Source organism: Fistularia commersonii, chromosome 16 (genome assembly GCF_037954325.1).
Source record: "Fistularia commersonii isolate RoL2024-O1a breed Wild chromosome 16, RoL_Fcom_v1.0, whole genome shotgun sequence".
NCBI classification, from domain to species: domain Eukaryota; kingdom Metazoa; phylum Chordata; class Actinopteri; order Syngnathiformes; family Fistulariidae; genus Fistularia; species Fistularia commersonii.
In genome coordinates, this window is record NC_141299.1 from 12840320 (window position 1) to 12865811 (window position 25492).

The 25492-nt window shown below is 39.6% G+C and overlaps 2 protein-coding genes across 2 annotated transcripts; both read right to left on the minus strand.

The window, feature by feature from the left end:
* Positions 1-1507: 1507 nt before the first annotated feature.
* Positions 1508-10617, minus strand: LOC147225998 (vitellogenin-like). The gene is made up of 33 exons (XM_086161338.1): positions 10582-10617; positions 9717-9905; positions 9383-9634; positions 9143-9304; positions 8868-9016; positions 8624-8774; positions 8357-8514; positions 8119-8284; positions 7913-8038; positions 7607-7825; positions 7289-7506; positions 7110-7207; positions 6888-7012; positions 6700-6801; positions 6449-6568; positions 6180-6366; positions 6011-6104; positions 5738-5923; positions 5500-5638; positions 5203-5419; positions 4701-5119; positions 4463-4507; positions 4281-4361; positions 3989-4195; positions 3757-3899; positions 3521-3656; positions 3317-3440; positions 3042-3222; positions 2857-2951; positions 2670-2764; positions 2163-2328; positions 1896-2057; positions 1508-1796 (listed from the first exon to the last, which is right to left on the minus strand). The coding sequence occupies exons 1-33, from the start codon at positions 10615-10617 to the stop codon at positions 1684-1686; spliced, it is 5061 nt and encodes a 1686-aa protein (XP_086017464.1). The 3' UTR covers positions 1508-1683.
* A 4696-nt stretch (positions 10618-15313) lies between these two features.
* Positions 15314-24642, minus strand: LOC147225999 (vitellogenin-2-like). The gene is given in 32 exon segments (XM_086161260.1): positions 15314-15518; positions 15520-15718; positions 15926-16091; positions 16180-16274; positions 16369-16463; positions 16548-16731; positions 16822-16951; positions 17053-17191; positions 17297-17439; positions 17533-17739; positions 17823-17918; positions 18027-18535; positions 18608-18821; positions 18909-19050; positions 19139-19324; positions 19411-19504; positions 19591-19777; positions 19871-19990; positions 20101-20202; positions 20509-20633; positions 20717-20814; positions 20959-21176; positions 21283-21501; positions 21588-21713; positions 21800-21965; positions 22193-22350; positions 22446-22596; positions 22691-22839; positions 23059-23220; positions 23323-23574; positions 23673-23824; positions 24588-24642. Coding segments are annotated over 32 exon segments (5193 nt in total). The 3' UTR covers positions 15314-15364.
* Between the last annotated feature and the right edge of the window lie 850 nt (positions 24643-25492).

The following is a 25492-nucleotide window of genomic DNA, read 5'->3' on the forward strand; positions in this document are numbered from 1 at the left end:
TTCCTGTAGACCTCCTGTCTGGGTTTCCCCCAAATGCCGTTTTCAGGTAATAGATAAAATGTCTGAGCCCTGCTCACCGATCTGTCATGTGTATGTGGAGGTTCTCAGTCATCCGGGTCATGGTGAACACTTGGGGTGCATCAGTTTTTGTCTCTGGGTGTTGTGGGGTTTAAAAAGGCGCTGGTATATGGTATAAGGCCGTACTGGGATCAATACCAAGATGGATTTGCATACACGGATCAGGCCCATCTACACCCTCCAAATAACCAGGAAAGATTCATGCCCAGAACCAGTCCCTGCTAACTTCCACAAAGTTATATTTGGAAACTCCCCACAGGTCATTAGAACCAAAGAAGCGTCTCGGATGAGGGGTGAAGAAATTAAAGTCCAGTTGCCATGACAAAAAGATTTTGACAAGATCTGTCATGTGTAGTCTCAAATCTTATGATGCAGGACTTCTCTAGTCTGCTGTCTGGATCTTAAGCCATATTCTGCTTCTTCAATCAACTATCCAAAGATCTCCCATCTCTCAACCTTTCCCCACAAAACACAAACATGGTCACCTCTTGCATCTGGGTTGACATTATGCTGAAAATATCTTTATTTGCACCCCTGAGCCTCCCTGGGCCATACTTAAACCGACCATTATTCCTACCACCTTTGTCACCAGATTCAGTTGAAACGGCGAAAAATGTCCTTTAATCAATTTGATACAATGATGAATTTTCAGTCTAAAACTCAGGTCTAAGCCCAACCCTTAGTCTTGCTCTTTCTTGTCCTGTGCACGGTTATGAGTAACATTTATTAAGTGGGCACCAGCACTTCTGGGAGCACTTGAATCATCTACCTTGACAACAGGAAGACCATTCAGACTCCCAACAACATCAGCTTCAATTTTTACTACTGCCATATTTTAAAAATAAAAATCTAATGCAGTACAACACAATCCATGTACCAAAATGTATACCACACAGGACACAATAACTACCCTGGCTCTTTACTAACTTTTTCAAATTTTATTTTCAACCATGTATTTAACAGACTACTTCTTAAGAGACTGAATAATTCACCAAAACCTTATTGGGAACAATCATGTGGGTTAACAAGCAGCGGCGATAAAGGAATGTATTTAAAGTAAAATACGGAAAAAACAATACAACAAAATAATATACAATGAAAAATTATAAAAGTTGAAAAGTACTGTAAAATGTAACAAGATAGATTAAAATAAAACACCTGTCAGAGGAATGTAGATTGAAAAAGCTTCATCCAAAATGCATGAAAGTTTCTTGGTTTTCAAAATTTAGGGGCAAAGGGCAAACATCCTATTCCCTTCTCGTCCTAATTCACACCCTGCCTGTCAAAATACCATGTAATATTTCTTGATTTATTTTGCTTTTCTGGATGTATTTACAACCTGACTACATGTTTCTTGTTTTTATTTTTATGACTAAAAAGAATTTGACCCCAAGGAAATATCAATATCTTGTGTTGGTTCTGTCTGTAATGAAATACATGACAAAGTAAATGTAAAAGTCATTGGGTTTATTTGCTTATTCTATAACACGTTCACTATTTCTCATTAGGGGTTATAGAATAATGTGCAGGAAAAAATATTTTAAAATGCGGATTTATTTAAAATGGCATTTAAACCTTTGACAAAGTGACTGACACAAGACATTTTTAAGCACACTGTGCAGTGCAGCTACATGCTAAGTGGGCTTCTGTTGTTTCCCTCAGGTCCACGCTGGATTCGTAGATGTTTCTCAGACTATCAGAGCGGGTAATGTCAGAGTCTGCAAGAGAGCAGAACAATTAGTCTTTTGCCTTTTTCTCTCTGTTGGTGAGCATTTTATAGCTCAATCATTTGTTCTCTCAATGGTTTGTGGACTCACCAGCAGGCACACAGTGGAAACCAACAGTAACAGTGGTTGTCTTGATGGGGGAGCAGCCCGGCAGGCAGCGAAGCACAGGCTCAACAGAGAAGCATTTCGACTCCTGGCCAAGAAGATTAACTTGCTTCTCCAGTTTGACAGATTCAAGTTTCATACGACACTCTATAAGGGAAAAATGTTAATGAATCGTGATTTTAATGCCCAACTTCTATCTATGAGATATATTATATTTATAGCATGATATGTAATTAGGATAGAGGGAAAAACCTGTTTTGTCCTGGCAGTTTTCAGCTGGCAGTATCCATGAATGAGCAAAACTGACTGAATTTTTGGAGAGGTGTCCGTGGGATGTTCGGTATTCCTGTCTGACTTCTCCGTCAGCCTTCCCACAGAGGCCACAAGTCTGTCCTTTCATCCAGTCCACAACTTTAACCTGCGTGGCAAGATTGAATAAAAGTATATTGATCACATTAGCTCTTGAAACATTAACTATCTTACAGAGCATTACTATTTGACAGCCAAGTATCTCATTTGCTTTTGCTTCACTCCAAAAATGCAATGGAGGAAACTGACGTCATGACTAAAAATGGGTGGGTTGTTGCAGCTGCCAACAAAATATTCCACTACAAATTAGCTCCAGTTAGTTTTCAATTCCTTTCAGTCCTCATAAAGTGTTTTGCAAATCAGTGCCTCAAATGTCCATGTATTCAAAAATGTCACATTAAGGCATTCTGAATCTGTATATGATTTCATGACTCATGATATTGCTCTTGCCTTCCATGAATCCTTATCAAGGTAGACTTCATGAAGTCCAAGGCTGGAAGCATAAACAGCGACGCCGTCACCCTTTGGTCTAATCTGAACTGCACCTGTAAGTAAAAATATAGTCATATATTATAATTCCTTATATATGGATGTGCTTCTCAAGTTTCAATGGTTTGATACATTTTGTTTTAATAACCTGTAGGATGCTGGTATGGCAAGTTGTTGATGGGTATATCCATTCCATTCACCTTCACCATCATGTCAGTATTCTCTGGATACAGGTCTATATCACTAAAAGAATAACAATTATTAAGGACATAATTTAGTCACCTAAAAAAAAAGAAAAAACTTAAATCTCATATCGATTAAATGAAGACATACATATCTGCAATCTTAACATTGATGTGGTTGCGTTCAGTAGGATCCTTCTTGAGCAAGACCATAAATTTCAGCTCTTCTGTGCAATCCTGTGCCAATATTTGGTAACAGGACAAGGGCACCTTGCTCTGGTATCTCCTGTTGTTGAATGTGGTCAATGTGTCTCTGTCAAACCTACATTCAGCTGGGAAAGAGAACAATCCTCACTGAGTCACACTTGAAAAGAAACTGCAAACATGTGATTCTGATGTGGATTAGATGAGAATGTCAACCATTACCTGTACCAGCCTTGGCAAACAAGTTGTAGACATCTTTAGCACTGCCGTCCAAAGGAGTGAGACCTTTGATTTCATCAAGTGGAAGTGCAATGGGAAGACGCAGGGTCAGCTTGTAGACAGTAGTCTGTTGACAGAATAAATCCATAATAAGAAAACTTGTGTTCAACTTTAATTTAGTGTCATAGCTTGTATAATTCTTCATACTGTTGGCGTTTTCCAAATGAGGTCAATAGTCTTGTCAGATGTAGCGGTCACTGTCAGTGACAGCTGATTCACACTGTTCTTATCCTTTTCTTTAATCAGGCCATCCAGAATTCTGGCAGGAATTTTTTCATAAATCCTGTGAAAGAAATTTCCAACATGTCAGTCATTTTTATATGGTATTCTATTTATGTATTGAAAGAGTGGACATATAACAGCGTATGGCTGAACTTATGTACATTTTTGCATAGCGTATTAAAGCGGAGGGTAGATGTTCCCAGGTCACTCTCAGGCGAGCTGCAGGATGTGGACCAAGAAGACCAGTTTCAGCTGTGATCATCGTGCTATATTGAGTGCATCCTAATCCCCAACCAATTTTAGCCTGTTAAAGAACAGCAGATAAGGTAAAGCTAATTTTATGGACACTTGGTTACAAAGACCTTTTGAAGATAATCGAGAATTTTTACTCACCGTCACTTTGTGCTTGCTTAGCAGAGCACCATCGACGCACAACTTCCAGTTGTTATCAGCAGCCAAGTTAGCCAAGACAAGCTGGATTCTGCTGACAGGTTTGTCTAAGTAAGCAGTGAGTTGGTATCCCAAAATGGTTTTGTCTGCTCTGACAGCCCGGACGATGATGGCAAAGATAGGAGCAACATTATTGCCAAGGAATTTGTTCTGTGAATACACAAAGTTCATATACCCACAATCCTGTTAGATAAGCAAAGACTTGAAAAAAAAAAATTATGTTTAAACAGAGCACCTTTTTGTAGATGGCCTCGAAGCTTGAAGCGCTGCTTCTACTCTGGGAAGCTACAGCTGAGGCAGCTTGAGAGTTCAGAGTCTGTTAAAATAGTGAGGGAAAAGTTAACCATTGTTATACACAATATGAAGCTGAGCTGTTCAGATTAATTCAATTGCATTGTGCGTCTCATGTAAATATACCTGCTTCTTGTGGTTCTTCTGGAACTTGTGTTGATAATTTACTTGCTATCAGGAAAAGGAAGACATATTTAGACAACATGCTTGTAGACATTCTCAGTCATTCAGGTTAATTCTTGTCAAAATTTTTCTTCTCTTGGCAACTTGATTTTGAATTATTTAGACAAAACTATCTCATTGTGATATGCAAAAAGTCATCATTTTTTGCTCTAACATAAAAAAACAGTTTTCAGGTAGTCACCTTTGAGACATGAGCGCTGGAACGAGAGGAACTAGAACCAAGGCTAAAGAGAGATGCAAGACTAGATGCGGAGCTCGATCTGTTCGATCTCTTTGAGGATCTGGAGGAGCTGCTGCTGCTGCTTCGACGTTGGCCGACTTCGGCTGGATCGATGGCTTTGCTGTTGACACGAGATGAAGAACTGGAAGAGGCAGAAGAGAGCCTTGAACTGGAGCTGCTCGACTTGGAAGAGGACGAGGACGAGGAGGAGGAGGATAAGGTTTGATTGTCTACACCAGGTGCTAGGATTCTCTTCAGCTTCTGCAATACTGGTTTATCCGCAGCAATTTCTTCTTCGCTCAGATTAATCTGTTTAATGATCTTCTCTGCTGCCTTTGGTCCAAACTGAATCTCGATCTCAAGTCTTTCAAGAGGTGCACCTTCAACTGAGAGTAATGACACAAACTGTGATCAACGATGGCATTTAGAGAGTTGCTTCCACAAATGTACAAGTATTCTTTACACTTACGTGGTTGCACAGAAATAGCAACTGAGTGTTGTCCAGCCAATTTGTACAAAGCAGTGTTTCTGAGAAAAGCAGCATTTTCTGTGGTTATCTTGAAACAGCTCTTCAGCCCAATGGCTTTTGAGCAATATGTTTTCTTTTGCTGAGTTGCTTTGTTCTTTCTCACAAGTTTTATATCATCCTTGGCATCTTGAAGAATCTCAGAAGACTTTGACTATTATTGGACAAAAATAGATTACTTGAAATGTTAATGGTGATGCTATTGTAGCTGTATTAAACAAATCTTAAACTCACCAAACTGGCAGTAGATGAGGAAATCTTAGAATTGAGAATTCCTCCTGAAACAGATGTCAAAACTTGGGCAGGAATGAGAGGGGTGATTCTCTGAGAAGACAGATCCTCAATATTTCTTGCAACTGCAAATGTCTCAACCCTGTCAAGAGATTAATACAAGGGTCAACAAGGCTATCTTCTAAACAGAGAGGACAGAATGTGATAATGTTATGATATAAGATTGAATGAACTGATTTACTGGACAGCGGCGACGTTCTCTGGTGCCTCAACAGGTAGGGCTGCAATCTTGAAATGACCGTCATTTATGTCCAGTTTTGCAGCGATTTTGGCCGGCAGAATTGAGTTGAGCTTGGCTCTTGAAATGAGGGCAGCTTGGAGGACAGCAGTATTTACTCCCATCACAGCGAATGTGTTCATAGCAAGGCTATACAAAGAGAAAATGCACATTTCATTTTATAATCTAAAGTAGCTTAAGCTCAAGTGTGACTTAAGAGTCAATTATTGTATGGACCTTGGTTTGATTTCGGTCTGCAGTTGCACATCGGTCGTCAGAAAGTTAGCCAGATGGAAGTTTTCCGGCAGAGCTGGTGTCGCTGCGGCCTTAACTGGCAGAACAAAAAGAACAATGTGTTAACTCATGTCCTACCATTAAACCATGGACCAGCAGAGCTTCTGCTCACCCTTAACAGCTGCAGCAGCAACAGCGGCCGTATAAAGACTCAGCTCCAATGGAAGACCAGCTGCAGTCGGCATGATGCGCCTCACCTCAGTCGCCAGCAAAGGCTTTGCGGCATTGAAGGAAACTCCAGACAGCAGAGCCTTGACGGCATTCCTGCCAAACGCCAGAGCTGAGGGTCCGGTGGCGAGCTAAAGGAGATAAATATATCTTAAATGCATTACAAAATCATAAATTTGTCTTGAAGTTGATGCATTTGCTTTGGAATCATACCGCAATGGCCTGGTCGATCAAGTTTTTGTCAATGTTTGCAAAAGCAATTTCTTGTCCAAAGAATTTGACATACAAAGAGGCCAGAGGACTGCTGTTGGGCTGAGATCTCCACTCATTGAGCTGTGGAAATAGAAATCAAATAATTCAAATCTAGTCATCATTGGGCCTGCAGTGTGTTGATGATGACATAATCTTTTAATTTGTGTCTTTGTGGTGTGTTATTTGTTTGTTTTTTTTGTTTGTTTGCTTACAGCCTTAATGACGCGCTTCATCTTGGTGATTCTGTCAGCATTATTGACAATTTCATGGTTTTTCAGCAGTGTCTCCTGGAGTCCCTCAGTTCTTACTCCAACCTAAGGGGAGCAAACATTACATTAAAATCAGTCAACAAATATTTTTGAGGGATGTCATTTAGGGAACGGTTCTCTTTCCCTTTTACCTCCAGGACATCAGCGGCAGCTCCAGCAAGATAGGCACTAGTCTTAGCAACGATAGATTTAGGCAGGATGGTGGCAGCATCATTAATGTAGAAAGCACTGGCCGCTGCACCAAGCATCAAAGGACCTGAGAGAGTTTTGTGTAAGGGAGTGAATTATGCATTATAACAATAATAATAATAATAATAAAGAAATGGTTCTCATTTAGGAAGTGTTGCTCTTACTATTATAAATGTCCGCGTGGATGGCTCTGCTGAACCGAAGGCTGAGTCTTTCCAGCTTTGGGCTCAAGATTTTGACTGCTATGTTGCAAGCTGCAGCACTAATGAACATTCAGGAAAATAAAAAAACCTGAATAGTCAGACACCAGTCATAAAGCAATGGTATCAGAGGGGACTCTTACACTGAAGAATGGATCGCAGCAGTGCTTCTGGTCAGGGACTTCATGTGTGAGTAAGTGAAGCTTGCTACCTGCAGATTTGGCTCTGTCTTTACAATGTTTGCAACAGTTGTTACAAGACCCATTGGGGGCTGTGTCTCAAACAGCACAATGCATGCAAGCATACGAAGCTCCGGGTGCAGAGCCTTGTCCATGTACAGGTTCAGAACCATGTCCTGGATCTAATTTGGGCAAAAAAGAAGACTTGTTAATGTTTAGTTTGTGAAATTGCATTTCAATTGAAATTCTGAATTTTGTCATTTTCATATACTGGAAACTTACCATTCTGGGCTCTTTCTTTGCAATGTTTCTCAAGGCCAAGATAGCATCAGCATGAACTCTCATGGGTAGGGATGCAGCTGCAGTGCCATGTATGGGCAGTATCTTTGTAATTGGTTTAAGGCTAGTAGGGTTACCAGCATTACCCAAAACCTTCAAAAACAATACAATGTCCTGTGTCTGACCCTTAGCCACTGCCTCTGCTAGAAGGTTCTGGATGGGCTGCAAAGGAAAGCGGAATAATCAAATTACTTTTTAATCCAGGATATAAAAGAACATTTATCTGAGAGCGTTTATCTTTTTTTTTACCTTGATGAGCTCTACAGGGCAAACTGATTTCTCAACACAATATTTGGAAATCATTGTACCGTAGCCAAGGAAAACGATCTCACGCAGAACTGGGCTCTCCACAATTTTGTTGTTGACGGTCAGGTCCTTTAAATCACAACATTTGGAGATATTTAATAGTTGCATATCTGTTGTAGTCAAAATGCCAGGCTTTGGGCTTTACTGACCTCAAACAACTTGATCGCCTCAGTGTTTGCTGTCACCATATGAACAGATGCAATCAAAGCTTGAGCTGCTTCTGCAACAGTCAGGTCATCAACTTCGAATTTCTCCTTTATAAATTTCAGAGCAGCTGGAGTTCCAACAGCAGGAATGGCATCTAAGATCCACTGTCTGCAAAGCAGAAGACTGTAAGTAATCTTATATGTTGAACCCCCTTTTTAAAACTTTCTCAATAAAAGTCACCTGTAGGAAGGATTGTGCCTGTATTTCCTCCAGATACTTTCAAGGTCTTCGAATTTGGCTGCACGAAGGATTTGAATGAGCTCCAAAAACTTCAGTGGGGCATCTTCATGAACTCGCTCCACATTGTGAGTGATCAGATGACCAAGAATCTCAGCAATCTACATAGAAATGTGCATAAAAACAACATAGAAACCAGATTATAGTGTTTTGAAGAAATATTGCGCAAATGCAACAATAGTAATCTTGTAAAGATGGATGACCAAATACCTGTTCTTGTATATCGTTTATCTTCACAAGTTGAATGGGTGTCTGAAGAAGCTCAGTTGAAAATTCGTACTTCAGTGATCCGCTGAGATGATACGCAGCTTCGACAGGTACAATAGGAGCTCTCTGAGTCTCAAGGAATTTCAAAGACTGTCTTGAAATGAATTAGTAAAAAATTAGGGCTACACACAAACAAAACCCATCGTATCCAAACTATTTTTCACATTTCTGTTGCTTCTTTACTTACTTGGTTTCCATTTGAGCAGCTCCATTCAACTCAGTGAATGGGGAAAACTGAATCAACTCATTGACGGTTGCCTCTAAGATCATGGTGCCGCTTGGGACTTCCTTCAAAATGTAGCTGTATGTTGTGGTTCCTCTAAGGTTCTTTGCTTCCTGTTTAAAAAAAACAAACAAACAAACAAACAAAAAAAAAAAAAAAGAAAAGAAAAACATGACCTCTTCTTCATCGTGCATTGGTTTCTTTTTTTGAAGGTCCCCAAAGAATGTGTAGAACCTAACCTCTTGGCACTTGAGGCACGTCTGAGTGTATGCCAACCCCATATCCTTCACAACCTTCTCCTGACACTGGTTGAGATCCCTGGTCTTTGTCAGAAGGATGTGTTCAGCCCTTTCATCTTCAGTGATGGCATAGAGAGTCTTGCAAACACCCTGAGCTCCAGCCTAATGAACAAACCGTACATTTAGGTGGGTGGTATTCAACTTTCTGCAATGGATCTAGTCATTGTTGGAGGTACTCACCTCCTGCAGCTCATAGACATTATGTGTCTTTTTCATGTTGAGCTGAAGGACATTCAGGATACCTCTGTAGATGTTCAGCACCATTACGGAGACTCCCTCAGGTGCAAACATCTTCCCAACAACTCCGTTAGCATACTCAAACTTGATTGGGGTCATGAATTCAGCTGCCAGGGCTGAAGTCAGCTTGGATGCTGGTTTTAGAGGATCCTTTGGCCAAACACCACTGTATTCAGAGAGTTCAGGCTCTACAAGCTGGAGCATAATTAAACCATTAATGTTATTTTGCAATTCAAGTTTTGAGCAACTTTAAATTTCCAAACACTTTCATCTTTACCTTCAACAGATAGATGTTGTCACTTGTGGCACTTATGAGAACTTTGCTGCTGACTTTAAGTCCAGCTCTCGCCAAACCTTCTTCCGGCAGACCACCCAAGAGTAGTGCTTCATATTTGTATACATATGTCTTACCAATTGCAAAATCAGGAGCTGTAAGGAGAGCTTTACTCAGTGAAATATATTCTACCTTGCCCAGTATAATATGAGAGCAACAAATGTTAGGTCATAACATATCTTGTTCTTTTCCTAGTGTTTAAAATAATTCAACCCAGTCTATAAGATAACATAAACCTTCCCCCAAAAATATATCGTAAGGTTATAAAACTTACCAGAATTATGTGACTGGCCAGCTAAAATAAATGGGGAAACAGCATTAATAATCCAGAGGGAAAAGGAAAGAAGTATTAAACTGAATAGCTTGAATTAAATTGAATTTTGAATGGTTATAGTTTTATCTTAGTTGTGAAGAGAAGTACATCATGGCATCTGACACTGATGGACTAAAATGTATTTCCAATCCAGCTAAACTGGAAAAAAGAGGGTTAAACACCACCAAAATTTTTGTAGCATTCAAAATCAGCTTATCCCTCAGGTCCAACAAATTATACATCAACAAAGTAATGAAAAATATATCCACTGTCATATGCTTTGTTTGAAATTCTTTCTCAAATGAGGATGTATTCATCCATAAAACAATATTTTTGGTGGAATTGGTTATGATTTATATTTTAATTTAAAAAAAGGTGTAAAATAAAACCTGGATGTCTTCCTCATAATGTAAACTAAAACATTCAACTTTGACAGATTCAGCGCTGGAAACTTGAATATTGAAACACATACTTGATTAAATGATTCTTACCCACAAAGGCCAGAGTCAGGGCAAGCACAACCTCTCTCATGGCTGATGGGGTTGTGCACGTCTGCAGCCTCATGCAGCTTTTTAAAGGAGATTTTTGGTGACAAAGTCCAACAATACATTGGGCAAACATGGGAAGCTGAATCTTAGTATCAGTTTCCATGTGCGTGCCAGTTTGACGCATCGCTTTTCAATTATGCAGTAATTGGAGCACAACATAGAAGAGTTGTCAGTATTTTCTATTAGCCCATTTGTATGCTATTGTTATTATTATTTAATTTGAATTATTTTCAATTATTCTACTTTTAGAATGTAAAAACTACAAGTTGGTCATTATCTATGCAAGTCTTACTTTACACTGGGTCTTGACAGCGTGAAAACATGACTGAGAGCTATTTGATCGACATAACTGTGAGATGATATCGATTTTTTTTTTCATTCCTGAAACCTATACAAATGTGATATTCATACTGACAATCGTATCATTCATTAACTTGGTGTTGATCATGACTGCCAAGACTTCAAATGAAGTGTAAATTCAAAGTTTTTAAGAGGGCACAATGACTAAAACTGCTTTGCTTACTTTGTGTGGTCAGGGTGACCGCTGGTGACATGACATTTTAGCAGGTCTGTTCCATTTTTTGCAGAATAGCTTGCTCTCCAATGTAACACCAGATAGAGTTAAAGGGACAAGACCAAGAAATCTTTCACCATTGTCCCCACCCAAGGGTGTGCCCCGTCATTTCTTTACTCTTTATCACAATTATACCAGAGGGATTTTTTTTTGACTGTCCAGGTAAAAAAAATACATAAATACAAAAATAAATATGGCATGATCACTGATAGACACCAGTGTGTAATGGAAAATACCTGGTGCAGTTTTGCATGTCCTTTATCAGCATCAAGATTAAAAACAAAACAAAAACGCTCAATGCAATTAAAAGACTTCAAATTTGCTAAATTGCGCATAACCAGGATCGACTAATTTTACCTCTTGTTGGGTACAGAAAGTACTTTCAGGTTATTCCCAATAATTTTGGTGTGTTATTCAAAAATGTCCTACAATCTGTACCTGTTTTTGAATGTTGAGAGCTCCAACAGCAGTGAAAAGGAAAATAAAACAGTTACAAACATTCTTAAAAAGGATTAACCTCTCTTTAAAAGCATCTTCCACACACAACCGTGCACATTCATCCTCCCATTATATTGTTTACAATGTGCTATACACAATACACATTTGTTATACATGATAACAACCCTCAAAAGTACAAGTATGAAACATTTTAGGATTTTTGTAAACTAATTAAGCAGGATGTTTTGTTTTAACAACTGTTTCCTGTGTTATCAGGACTTTGAAGAAAAATGTTCAAAAGTTATTCATGTGATAAGAGATATATTGAGTTGTTATTTACCCTTTTTGCTGGTTGAAGCTGCAATGTTTCTAGTGCCAGGCAGTTATTGGCTCAAGGGTCAAACCAAAACTGATAGAAGCAGGTTAGAGGACAATTATCTTACTTGAAAACCAAAATATCTGTGGATGAATGTCAACTGCAGAAAGCTTCAAAGTCTTATTGTAATGTATGAAGCGATTAATTTCTGTGGCTTCTCTCCATAATAGAATGGACTTTAAAAGTTCAGACAAAAGGGCACAGTGACTAAAATTGTTTGCTGACTTTATTTGTAGTGGTCACGATGACAAATGATGACATTAATCCAAAGATATCGTGGTTTTCATGTCAGATAGTTGTCCTTTAACTTCCTTCTGTTGGTTGTGGTAAAACCCCTGAACAGTCAACTTGACATTTCTTTACATTGTGGTTCGAACAGGTTGCAGATGGCAAATATAGTTGAGGACTTCTGCTCCTAATTTCGACATGGGGCTTTTGGAACAATGACACACACAACCAGGGCAAATGGATGTTAATTTCTTCATACATTAATTATACTGGGGGTTGGGAGCTACTCAGAACCCACTTGCCTGACACAATTTAAAGAAAGACCTTTATTGTCAGAAATCAGTCATACAAGCGCAGAACTTCACCACCAAGCTGAACCCATCAAGAATGAATCATGCGCAGAAGGCAGTCACTGAGCAGCGCGAGGATGACAGTAGGGGATTCAGTGTCTTGCTCAACTCTTCAACAGACTAGTGTAGGAGTGTAGGAATTGAACCTGGAACGTTCGTTTCCAAGGATGACCACTTAAACCCCCCCCAACGAGAGTAGTCCCCCTTTGCCCTGAGTTGGGGGGACGGACTTGTTTGTGCCTATGCACTGAGCATAGTAGCTAAGAGTAATCAGGCTTTTTGGAGCCTTTGGGGTTATGCTAGAGCACATGTGTCAAACTCAAGGCCCGCGGGCCAAATGTGGCCCGCCACGTCATTTTATATGGCCCGCAAGAACGTCTTAAAAGATCTGATTGTCTTAAAATAAATAAATCAAACACATGCATTGACCATAAACTACATTTCCCACAATTCATGCCAATCATGTTACCTGCAAAGTGACGGCATCCTGCCATTGGATCGCAGTGTATCCACATCAATGCCATTATTAACGAGTGGAACCGAGAAATACAAATACTCCCTAAATGTTTAAGTAGAGAAAAGTTAATGCAGATGGAAGGCTGTATTAAGAAAAATGGTAAGGCCAATACATGTTTGTGCTTCAAGGAGGAAAAGCAGTATGTCTTTTGTGTTACGTGGCAGCGTCGGCTGTCAAAGAATACAATCTACATTGGCATTTTTTCCCAGAACATGGAGCTAAATATGCTAAAGTTAGCCTTCCAGAAAAACAGCGAATTGTCCAAGAATTAAAGGGCAAACTAAAATGGCAACAGAATGTGTTCATGAAAGCCGCATCCAAAAACACTGCAGCAGTGACAGCTAGCTTTGTAGCAGAGCAACTAGTAAACAATTTTTTTTTTTACACAGAGGCAAATGTATATGTAACATTACATTTGTTTACATTTTGTTGCTGTTACATGTGGCCCTTTGAGGGCAACCATTATGCTACTGTGGCCCTCTGTGAAAATGAGTTTGACACCCCTGCGCTAGAGAATGCTCCTCCTGGGGATCCTGGGGGACAGTGTGAACTGGAAGGATGTGATTGTGTGAGACAACCTCTACAACCCCCTTTAAGCTCTGTGATAATTACAGATTGTTCATGGCAAACACCATGTCTAGACCCAATGGATGTTTGGGACAGTGCCCCTGGGATTTTCAGATCAAGGAGTGTGTTCCAACAACATGGGAATCACACCCCTCAACCTCCCTGGTTCACTCTATTCAGGGACCCTGGAGAGGAGGGTCCATTGGATAGTCAAACAGTGGACTCAGTGGGAGCAGTGTTTTCATCCTGGTCATAGAACAGTGGATTACCTGTTCAGCCTTAGTAGTCTGCTCAACCATAATACACATGTTTTGTGAACTTGTGAGGGGTGATATGGGCCAGTGTCAGAGCTTGGTTTTCATTTCTGGTGGTAAATCTCAATTTCTTCAAGTGATGGTTACAATCAGCTGAGGCTGCCCTTTTCAACAATTCTATTCATTACCATTGTGAAGGAAACTTCTAAGCATAGCCAGGGTGCTGGGGGAGTCAGGCTTGGTGCCCCTGGATTGTATTTTTTTCGCAGTGTGAAGTGGTTGGGATGAGAATGAGCATCCCCCAATCTGAAACCATGGTCCCCAGATAGAAAAAGGTGGAATGCCCTCTGTGGGTCAAGGAAGGAGCTCCTGAATGCCAAGTAGAGGCATTCAGATGTCTTGGGTCTGGTTCATGAGTGAACAAGACCAGGAATGGAGCAGGAGATTGACGGGTAGATCAGTGTGGCATCAGCAAGGGATGCTGACTCTACTTCTGTCTGTTGAGGTAAACAAGGAGCTGAGCTGATTGTCAAGTCTCTCAATTTACCAGTTGAAATACGTTCCTAACCTCATCTATGGTCCTATGTAGTGAGTGAAAGAAAACAGCGACAGATAAAAGCGATCAAAATGAGTTTCCTCCACAGGGCGCCTGGGATCATCCTCAAAGAAAGGTTGAGAAGCCTGGTCATTCCGGACGGGCTCAGAGTTGAGTTGTTGTTCCACTAGTGAGGAGTTTCAACCTGATGCCGCATAAGCGGAAGAAATTTGATGGATGGATGGAGGGTATAAATATTGAATGGTTTAAATATATATTTTCATTAACTCTGGTATGATAAGTCCTTCGGTCATATACCTTTCTCGTCCCACTTGTCATATTAGACATTTCTAGCGCATTCACTGAACTTTGCAACATGGTTAACAATTTAACATATTATCTAACATAATATGTATATATATGGACAGAAAAAACTAATATTTTCTTTTCATTATTTTTATCGTACCAGGAAGTATGAAAAATATATTTTCAATTAAGAATCATATTTGATTACATTTGCAGAGCTTACATATTTGGAAACAGTGAACTGTCACTATTTCTGTGGAGGTTCTTATTCATCCAGGTCATGGTGAATTCTTGTCAAAATCTTGTCTGTCGTGGCAACTGGACATGGATTTCTTCGCATTTCGCCCATCATCATATATATCATCATCATATATGATGATATATATATATATATATATATAAATCCACTTTATGAATAAGCAGAGACTTTGTTTTCCCTCTCACATACAAATAACAAATTTATAACAAAGTTCACATAACACATGTACCACTTGCTATATTTTATTGATTTTTTTTTATTTGTTTATGGTGCTTTACAGTACTTAACGAGCCAACAATTCGATAATACAGGAATGGATGAAAAGATTAAGCACACTGACTGGTGCAGCGACATGCCAGGTGGGCCTCGGTTTTTTCTCTCAGGTCTACACTCTTCTCATAGATGCCGTTGAGACTCTCGGAACGATTAATGGTGGAATCTGCAACAGGACACAAATAAAGTGATGAGATGCTACAGAATATAGTTATGAGATCAGACATGATTTTTGGTAGACTAACCCGTGGGAAGGCAGTGGTAGCCAATTTTGACAGTGGTGGTTCTGATTGGCATGCAGCCGGGTAAACAGCGAAGCACAGGTTCAACAGAGTAACATTTGGACTCCTGTCCATGAAGGTTCACTTGCTTCTCCAGCTTCACAGATTCAAGCTTCATGAAACACTCTAAGAAGGGATAGAACAAAAAGGAAAACAGTGAACCACCTGTCATCCCTAGCTCCATTTCCATACTCAGGTCTATGTACTTTTATGTCATCTATTTTGTAATAAAGTTTGGTGTAAGTTTGTTTTTAAATATTTCTTTATGTACTAAAATCTACTATCCTGCATTTGTATAACATATGGAAAGGACAAGTTAGGGGTTTGTTTTACCAGCTGCATCCCGGCAACTCTGAGATGGCAGAACCCAAGAGTGAGCATAACTGACTGCATCCTTGGTGACGCGTTCATTAGGTGTTTGATACTCTTCTCTGATTTCCCCATCAGCCTTTCCACAGAGTCCACAAGTCTGCCCTCTCATCCAGTCTGCAACTTTAACCTACAGGAAAACAAAGTGGTTCAGTGTTTTCGAAACTACATTACATTATCAACACACCTCATTAGTGCTTTTTGAATTGAGTAGTTACCTTTAGTGCATTCAAATCAAAGTAGACCTCCTGAAGACCGTGGCTTGGAGCATGGAGAACAATGCCCTCACCCTTCTGTCTGATTTGAATCTTGCCTGAAATGATTGAAAAAGGAGCAAGTAATACCTGATTGGTTTTTAAAAGCAGTTCACTGGGGAATTTTAAATTCTTATTCATAAAAGAGGAAACCTGTTGGATGATGGTATGGCAGGTTGATGATCGGGATTTCCACTCCATTGACATTCACCATGGCAGCATTATTCTTTTGATACAGTTCAACATCACTATTGGAATATGAATGGAAATAGTGAATTAAAGGCTATTTTTTAGACAGCTTTTTGACCATATAGAGAGAATTATCTCCTTACATGTCTGCTATCTTCACATTGATGTGGTTTTGTTCATGTGTATGGTCTCTCTTCAGTAGAACAATGAACTTAAGTTCTTGGGTGCAATCCTGAGCCAAGACCTGATAGCAAGAATGTGGCATCTCATTCTTGTATTTCCTGTTGTTGAATGTGATCACTGTGTCTCTGACCAGGGAACACACAGCTGAAACAAGCAGAACGATAAGTACAGATGTTAGATATGATATAACTAGCCTGACAATACAGGTAAACCTGCTACTTTAAGTGCTTTTACCTGCATTAGCCTTTGTGACCAAATGTACGATCTTGTCAGACAAGCTTTCCTGGTATATTTCGAGCTCTGCAGCGGTATCTCCAATTGGCAAAGAAACAGGGAGATCCATACCAACTTTGTAGATGGTCCTCTGTAACATTATCATAGAACAGTTCGGGCTCTGCATGCTTTCTTAATGATTGCACCGTAGATATTTGCATTGTTTCTTTAAAATAATTAATATCACTGCACCTTTGGTGTTTTCAGAACAACATCCAGGGTTGTCTCCTTGGCAATGGCAATTGTCAATTTGATCTGATTGCGAACATTCTTGGCCTTTAACTGATTTATTCCAATGCTCTGAGATATCTGAGTAATGAGCTCAGTCAGCCTGAATAAAACAAATGGAAAGTCAAATAGCAAAGTGTCTTTTGATCAATAAGCAAATATCAAATCATTACAATAATAGGAAATATGTATTAGAGTGTGGTATTACTTCTTTGCATAGTGCTTCATGGATTTTGGAAGTTTTTCCCAAGACACCTTTAAGCGGAAGGCGGGCACTTGACCGACAAGACCGGTCTCAGCTATGATTTCAGTCTCGTATTGCTTACAATCAATACCCCAGGCAATCTTGGTCTTTGAAAAAAAACAAAAAAACACTTGATATCAGATCCCAACCGTTTCTGTTGGCTCAATTCAAGTCAGTCCAAATTGAATATTTAACTGTACCATTAGCTTGTGGTTGCTCAGTATCACACCATCAGCACAGATTCTCCAGTTGTCATTCTCTACTAGGTTGGCAAAAATGATTTGCAGTCTCGAAGTTACTTTGTCAACATATGCAGCAATCTGGTACCCCTGTAACTTATGATCGGCTCTCACGGCACGGATGAGAATGGTCACCGTTGGATTGAATGTGTTTGCAAGGTACTTGGCCTGAAAGTGCAAACCATTTGATGAAATCAGTGACTTATATGTCATTGAAAATAGAATACAGTTGTCATCCTGTGACAACTCACCTTGTTGTAAATGGCCTCAAAGCTGTAGGCACTGCTCCTGCTGGTGGGGCGGGATGTGGAGAGTGCATGCTGCAAATAAGGAGGACATTTGTTAAGCTTCCTCAAAGTAAATTATATGACTGAATTTTTGAAACAATCAATACCTGGTGGATGTGGTTCTTTGTAAACTTTATGTCATACAGCTCCTGCTGAAATAAAAGTGACAGTTCAAAATTCATGTGCATACTTAAGACTGATTCTAACATTTTCACTGGTCAAACTGTGTCTCACTTTTGACAGGGCACTGGACCTGGAGGAGCTTGAACTCGATGAGCGGCTGCTTGAAGATCTCGACTGAAGACCTGATTGGCTGCTAGAGGAACTGCTAGATCTACGACTCACCCTTTTTGAGTTCTTGCCCACTGCTGCAACATCATCAACCATCTTGCTCCTCTGGCGAGACGAGCTGGAGGAAGACTTAGATGAGGACGACGAGCTTGACTGAAGTTTTGAGCTGGAGCTGGAACGGGAGCTTGACGAACGCGAGCTGCTGGAGCTGGAAGAAGTTCTGTTCTTCAGACCAGGAACGAGAATGTCCTTAAGTCTCATCAGGACATTCTTGTCTTCAAGAGTTTCTTCTTCCTCACTCAGGTTAATGACTTTAATGATCTTTTCCACTGCTTTGTCTCCAACCTGGATCTCAATCTCGATCTTTTCGATGACAGGTCCAGCGACTACAACAAAAGAAAGAGAAGGTCATTTTTCTTCACATAAGTAAGTCATTTTCATTTAAATATTCTACATACCTGGAGAAACCACAACAGAAACAGCATGCTTTCCAATGATAGCATAGAGTGGAGAGTCTCTGATATATGCTGCACTGAGAGATTCAATCTCAGTGCATGCCATTATCCCAAAGGTTTCACTTGCTGCACACATCTTTTTCTCAAAGGCCCTGTGTTTATTTTTTTTGAGAATTTCGCTGAGCTCTTCAACAGGAATTATTTCAGAAGATGCTGACTGTAAAAAAAACACATCAGAATTCAAGCTCAGACTATAGAACATAGAATTTCAGGATAGAACTTGAAGCCAGGGAGTCACTCTCACCATGCTACCAGACTCAGAGGATGCCATTGTTGAAATCTTTGAAGAGAGGCTATCCTGAGCCTCAACTTCAAGTGGTATCAATGGTGTTATTTTGGCAGAGGCAAGGTCCTCAACATTTCTCGCAATAGCCAAAGTCTCAACACTGTTGGATAGTAACATGGTGTAAAGAAAACTAAATTAAATTGCCACTATATTAATGGGATCTTGTAACAAAAAGGTACAATACTTACAGTGCAGATGCAATCTTGTCAATACCCTTTACAGGCAAAAGCTCCAGCTTGAAATTTTTCTTTATCAAATCAATGTTTGCTTCCAATTTTGCTGGAACAATTGTGTGAACTCTGCCTCTTAAAAGCAGGGAAGCCTGGATCAAAGCAGTATTTACGCCCATCACTCCATAGGTATGCATGGAGATGCTGCAAGAAAAAAACAACATAAGCTCCGTCGACGATTGCTTGGAATGACAAAAATAAATTTTGTGTTTAACCAGACACACAGTTACCTTGGAGAAAGTCCAGCCCTCAAGTTGATATCACTTTTAAGGAGCTGGGCTGCATGGACGTCCTTCGGTAGAGGTGGTGAGACCTTTGCTTGGACTATACAAAAATAGTATAGATTTGGTGTGATAAGTTGAATACATTTTTCAAATGCACAATTGTGAAACTAAAACAACCAGTCATACGTTCAATAGATGCAGCCGCCACTGCAGCAGTGTAGAAACTAAGTTCCATTGGCAGGCCAACAGCAGTGGGCAGGATGCGACGAACCTCAGCAACCAGCAGTGGTTTAGCATAATGCACTCCAATGCCAGTGAGCAGAGCATCCAAAATATTCTTCCCATAAGTCTGAATTGCCGGGCCAGTTGCAAGCTGTTAAAAGAACACTGTTTATGAGAAATGTTTTTTCTTTGAAACGTGAGTCTTACATTGTTGTCATGGGACATGTAATCATAGAAATATTACCTCAATAACCTGATCCACAATGACTTTGTCAATGTTTGCAAATGCAATTTCTTGTCCGAGGAATTTCACATACACAGAGGCAAGGGGCTGGCTAGAGGGATGGGCCCTCCAATCAGAGAGCTGTATTCGGTAATAAAAAAGACAGAGTTCACCGCTTTGGTTTTATAAAGAAAATGTGCTTTGATTAAAGATTTGAAAATGTCAACATATGCATCATATCCTGAACTTACAGCTTTCATAACTTTTTTCATCTTGGTGATCCTGTCGGCATTCTCAGGAACCTCATGGATTTTAAGAAGGGCCTCCTGGATTCCTTCTGTTCTCACTCCAACCTAAAAAGGGATATTTAATGGGCAAATATTCTTAAAATGTTTTTTGACTATTGATAGGCACAGTCAATTTTAAAAAGTGAATGTCAAATCTGATGTGTCAGGATTTGGGGATGTTCTAGAATATTTCTCACTATGTATTTCTCAACCTTGTGTTGAGGAAGTGGTGTTCAAGTGAATCTACTGTTTATATTCAATTGAATCAATTCTAATAATGTCTTTAATATTTTGGATATAATGGCCGTTTGTGGTCATTCTTAGTCCAAAAACGAGATTTTCAAGTGAGGAGTGACTTTTTTTCTTTCATACCTCAAGAACATCAGCATAAGCTCCTGCAAGGTAGGTACGAGCTTTGGCCACAACGGCTTTTGGAAGAATAGTTGCTACATCATTAACATAGAAGGCACTGGCAGCAGCACCAACCATCCAGGGGCCTGCAGAGCAAAACGCAATAACCATCAAATCAAAAGTTTTCATCAAAAATTTTGAGAGACGCATGATTTTATCATCCTCTTACTGTGGTAGGCATCGACGTAAAGGGCTCTGCTGAAGCGATAACTCAGTCGCTCAAATTTGGGGTTGAGGATCTTCACAGCAACATTGCAAGCTGCAGCTCTGAAATTGAAAAGTAAATAAAGGCATTATGGAATTTTAAGCAATGAGATTTAAAAGCAAAAAGTGTAAACTCACATTTGTATTTAAATTGTATTTCAGTCATTATTTGAAAGTTTCAAGCTGAAATTTTACAATGGTTCTTACACAGTTGCAAGGTCAGGAGTGGTGCTCCTCGTCATGGATTTCATGTAAGAGTAGACAAAGCTGGCTACTTGCAGATTTTTTTCTTTCAAGATAGCATCAGCGAGAGTAGTCACCAGACCCATGGGTAGCTTTGTCTCAAACAACACAATGGCAGCGACCATGCGAAGCTCTGGGTCGAGAGCCCTGTCCATGAACAACTGAACACCAATGTCCTGGATCTAATTAACAAAAACAAAAAATACAATCATGAATGTAGGGTAATTAAATGGCTTGAAAAATACAATTTATAGAAGGAAGGGTCGAAGCAAATTCACTGATTCTAACCATTTTGGGTTCTTTCTTTGCAATGTTTCTCAGGGCAAGAATAGCTTCAATCTTGACTCGTAGTGGTTGATTAGCTGCTGCAGAACCAAACCCGGGCAGGAGCTTCATGATTGGTTTGAGACTGCCTGACTGTCCAGCATTACCCAGAACTTTAAGAGCAATAATGATTTCTTCATGTTCCCCTTTTGCAACACCCTGGATGACAAGTTCGTGGATAGGCTGCGAAAAATTCAGAAACAGAATTCCGTCAGTGATGATATTAAGTCGGCCCAGCTATAGTAGATAAATGTGTGAACTATACTTACCTTCAAAAGCTCAACGGGGCAGGTGGGGTTTTCCACACAGTATTTGGCAACAAGGGTGCCATAACCCAGCAGCACAATTTCACGCAGGACGCGGTTTTTCAGAATGATATGATTTGCAGCAAGAGTCTGAGGAATGATGAATATAGCATGGTTTTGTGTCTCAGGTCTCCTATTGTTGGATTTAGATAAGATCTCAAGTAATTTTGACCTGCCTCCATAAGTTTGATGGTCTCAAGGTCAGCTGTCACCATGTGCACAGATGCCAATAGACCTTGGGTAATTTCCACAGTAGTCAGCTCACCAGCCAAGAACTTATCCTTGAGGAACCTAAGAGCTGCATGGGTACCAATACCAGGAATAGCATCCAGAATCCAGTGCCTTAGAAAAAGGGATATTGTTACAGTGATTGTTTGTAAAAGGAAAAAATTGTATGCATCAAATGATGAAAGAAAGACGGAAGGGAGAAAAGAGAGAAAGAGGTTTGAGTTTTAAAAAGCCCTATATTCAAACGCTGGGATTTGACAAGAGTACATTCAAAGGGAACACGTAAAGATACTCAGTTTAACTCAATGGCAAAAAGAAAGACAAATCAAGGTAACATTTACCTGTGATCGGGGCGAGCTTTGAACTGAGTCCAGAGGGCCTCGATGTTTTCAAAACTGGCCACCCGCAGCAACTGGATGAGTTCGATAAACTTCAGGGGTGCATCTTCATGGACCTTGGCCACATTGTTGGTCACCAGGTGGTTCAGAACCTCAACGATCTGTTGAACAAAGTATTTTCAATACACAATAGAGCAATGACACCAGAGAGCAAATCAAGCGAATCTTTCTTAAGAGAATATATTGACTGCTGCACCTGAGCTTCAACATTGCTAATCCTCAGCAACTGGATGGGTGTCTGGAGAAGCTCACTGCCAAACTCATACTGCAGAGATCCGCGGTGAAGATACTGAGCTTTAATGGGTTCCACTAAGGTTTTCTTGATATCCAGGAAGGTTAAGACTTGCCTGTAAAAATAGACAAACATTTAATACTTGTGTCTATTGGAATTTTTTTTGGATAAAGGTCATTCTGAACTTTTTTTTAATCTTTATTGCATACTTAGCCTCCATCTGGGCAGCACCATTCAAAATGTTGAAGGGCGAGAATTCAATGAGCTCTCTAGAAGACGCCTCAAGGATTAAAGCTCCAGCAGGTAATGGTTTAAGGACATAGTTGAAGGCAGCAGTTCCTTTCAGGGACTTCGTACTCTAGACAAACAAAGAATTTACAAGTCTATGAAGGTTCTCAGTCATCCGTGTCATGGTGAAATCTTGTCAAAATCTTCTTGTTGTGGCTACTGGACTTGAATTTCTTCACTCATATCGAAGCCTCAAAAAGAAGATTTCAACAAGAAAGAATTTACAATATTTTTTACAACAGCTCGCTTTAGTAGTTTTTCATTGTTTAAACTGAAAAATGTAACTTACAGCTTGACACTCAGAGCATTTCTCTGTGTAAGCCAGACCGATGTCTTTGATGATTCTGTCCTGGCATTGGTTCAGATCCTTGGTCTTGGTCAGAATGATACGTTCAGCCTTGGTGTCCTCGCTGATGACATAATGAGTCTTGCACACACCTTGTACCCCTGGCTGATTGACACAGATCAAAATATAGTGAAATACTGTGAATAGAGGCTTGTCCAAGGATTGTACTTCTAGTTGTAAAGCTAAAGAAAATGATTTTTTTCATACCTCTTGGAGCTCATAGATGTTCTGTGTCTTTTTTAGATTCATTTGGAAGATGTTGAGGACTCCCCTGTGGATATTGAGGACAGTAGCAGAGACACCAGCCGGGGCGAATACTTTTCCGATGACTCCATTGGCGTACTCAAACTTGATTGGTGTCAAGAGCTGAGCAGCCAGAGCTGAGGTGAGCTTGGGGGCTGGGATGAAACCATCTTTAGGCCAGATGCCACTGTACTCTAAGATTTCTGGTGCCTCAAGCTGCATAGAAAAATAACAGAGTGATGCTTGCCTTTTACTAAATTGAAAAAAAAAAACAACATAATTTCAAAATTTGAGAATGTGTGATTTATCTTTACCTTCAAAATGAATGTGCCAGGAGTCACTGCACTGATCAGAACATTACTCCTGACTCTCACTCCAGCACGAGCCAGACCCTCCTCTGGAAGGCCACCCAAGAGGATTGCATCATATTTGTATGAATATGTGTTTCCGATGGCAAACTCTGGAGCTGTCATAATAGAAAAGAATAAGAAATGTGGTGTTTTGACTTTTTAGCAATGGCACAGAAAAAGTCCAGAAGAAGAAAGATGTTTATTTTGTCACATTTAGTTTTACATACAGCACAACATCAGCAAGATTGGACTGCGTTTAACCTATCATGGATGACCCATACGCAGTAGGCAGCCGCTAAGCAGCACCAGGGGACCATTTATGGCTTGAGTGTCTCATGAACCAAGTACGTTCAGTTCAGAGACAACGACTCTAACCCCCAGAGCCACATCGGCCTTTAGCGTAAACGGATGGAAGATGTAGTGTAAAGCAATTTGTTTTTATGATATTAACCATCAGAAACAATTGGCCAATTCACTATAAGGCAGCCCTTCCATATTGTAGTTGAAAGAAATAGAAGGAAAAAAAGAAACAAAAACAAAACACTTACCTAAGTTGACATGGTAACCAGCTAGAAAAAGAAAAGAAAGTTATTCTGCAAGTTCATAAACAATTATCGAGAAAAAAAAGAAAAAAAGATCGATAGATTTCAAAAATTAAGATATTACAACATTATTGCTTTTTCTATTCCAGACCAAACTAAATATTTCTTCTGTTTGAAAATAAGTCATGCTTTTTGAAAACAGAACTATAACTCTGCAGGTTTTGATTTTGCAGGTTTCAGCACTATCTAATAACAGTGTCTGCAGGTTTTGATTTTGCAAGTTTCAGCACTATTTAATTACGGTGTCTTCTTTCAGTTTAAAGGCACACATTTAAACTTAAAGTCTACTCACCTGCAAAGGCCACAACGAGGGCAAGTACAAGTAATCTCATGGCTGGTGTCGCACTGGCTGTGACAGATCACTGCTGGTTGCTTCCATTTAAAGTCTAAAATTGTTGGCTGAACATGTATTGTCATGTATCATTAACTAAGTATCCTGTCCTTGGTGTTGCCTTGCCCTGGTCATGCTGCTTAAACATACAAAATAATGAAAGATGACACAAACAGAAAAGGTTATTGTAACCTGGCTTTTGGTATCTTTTGTACAAACACCACAGACTGTATGAAAAACAACATACTGTTATTTCTATCATGGTCTCCAAAATGAAAAAGTTTTATTATTTATTATTTTTATATTTTTTATTTATCATTATTACTGCATTTTTAACCCTTTCCATTGTTGTTTTTTGTGTACAATGAGGTGAAAATAACTCTTCAAGTTGACTTGAACACAAAATACAAAATTCAAAGAGGAAAATCATAAGGAACGAATTCTGTAAACTTATTGCAGCTGTGAGAAGGAAAGTCATATATATATATATATATATGTATATATATATATACACAGGTCAAGAAGTATTTGATTCCCCCATGATTTTGCAAGTTCTCCCACTTATAAATCTTGAAGGGGTCTAAAATTTTCATCGTTGGTGCATTTCCACTGTGAGAGACAGAATAAAATAAATAAAAATATCGGAAATCAACCCAAGTTGGCTGCCACACTTTTGACAGATTGTGAGTTGCACAGGTGTCTTTAAAAAAAGCTAACAACCTCAAATAGTGCTAGTCAATCAGAATGATGAGCAGAGAGTCTTTTAAAGCAGAGGAACAGGTCTTTGAGGGTGAGAAATCTGGCTAATAAGCAAGGGGTCAAATACTGTTTTGACCCTGTAATTTACATAT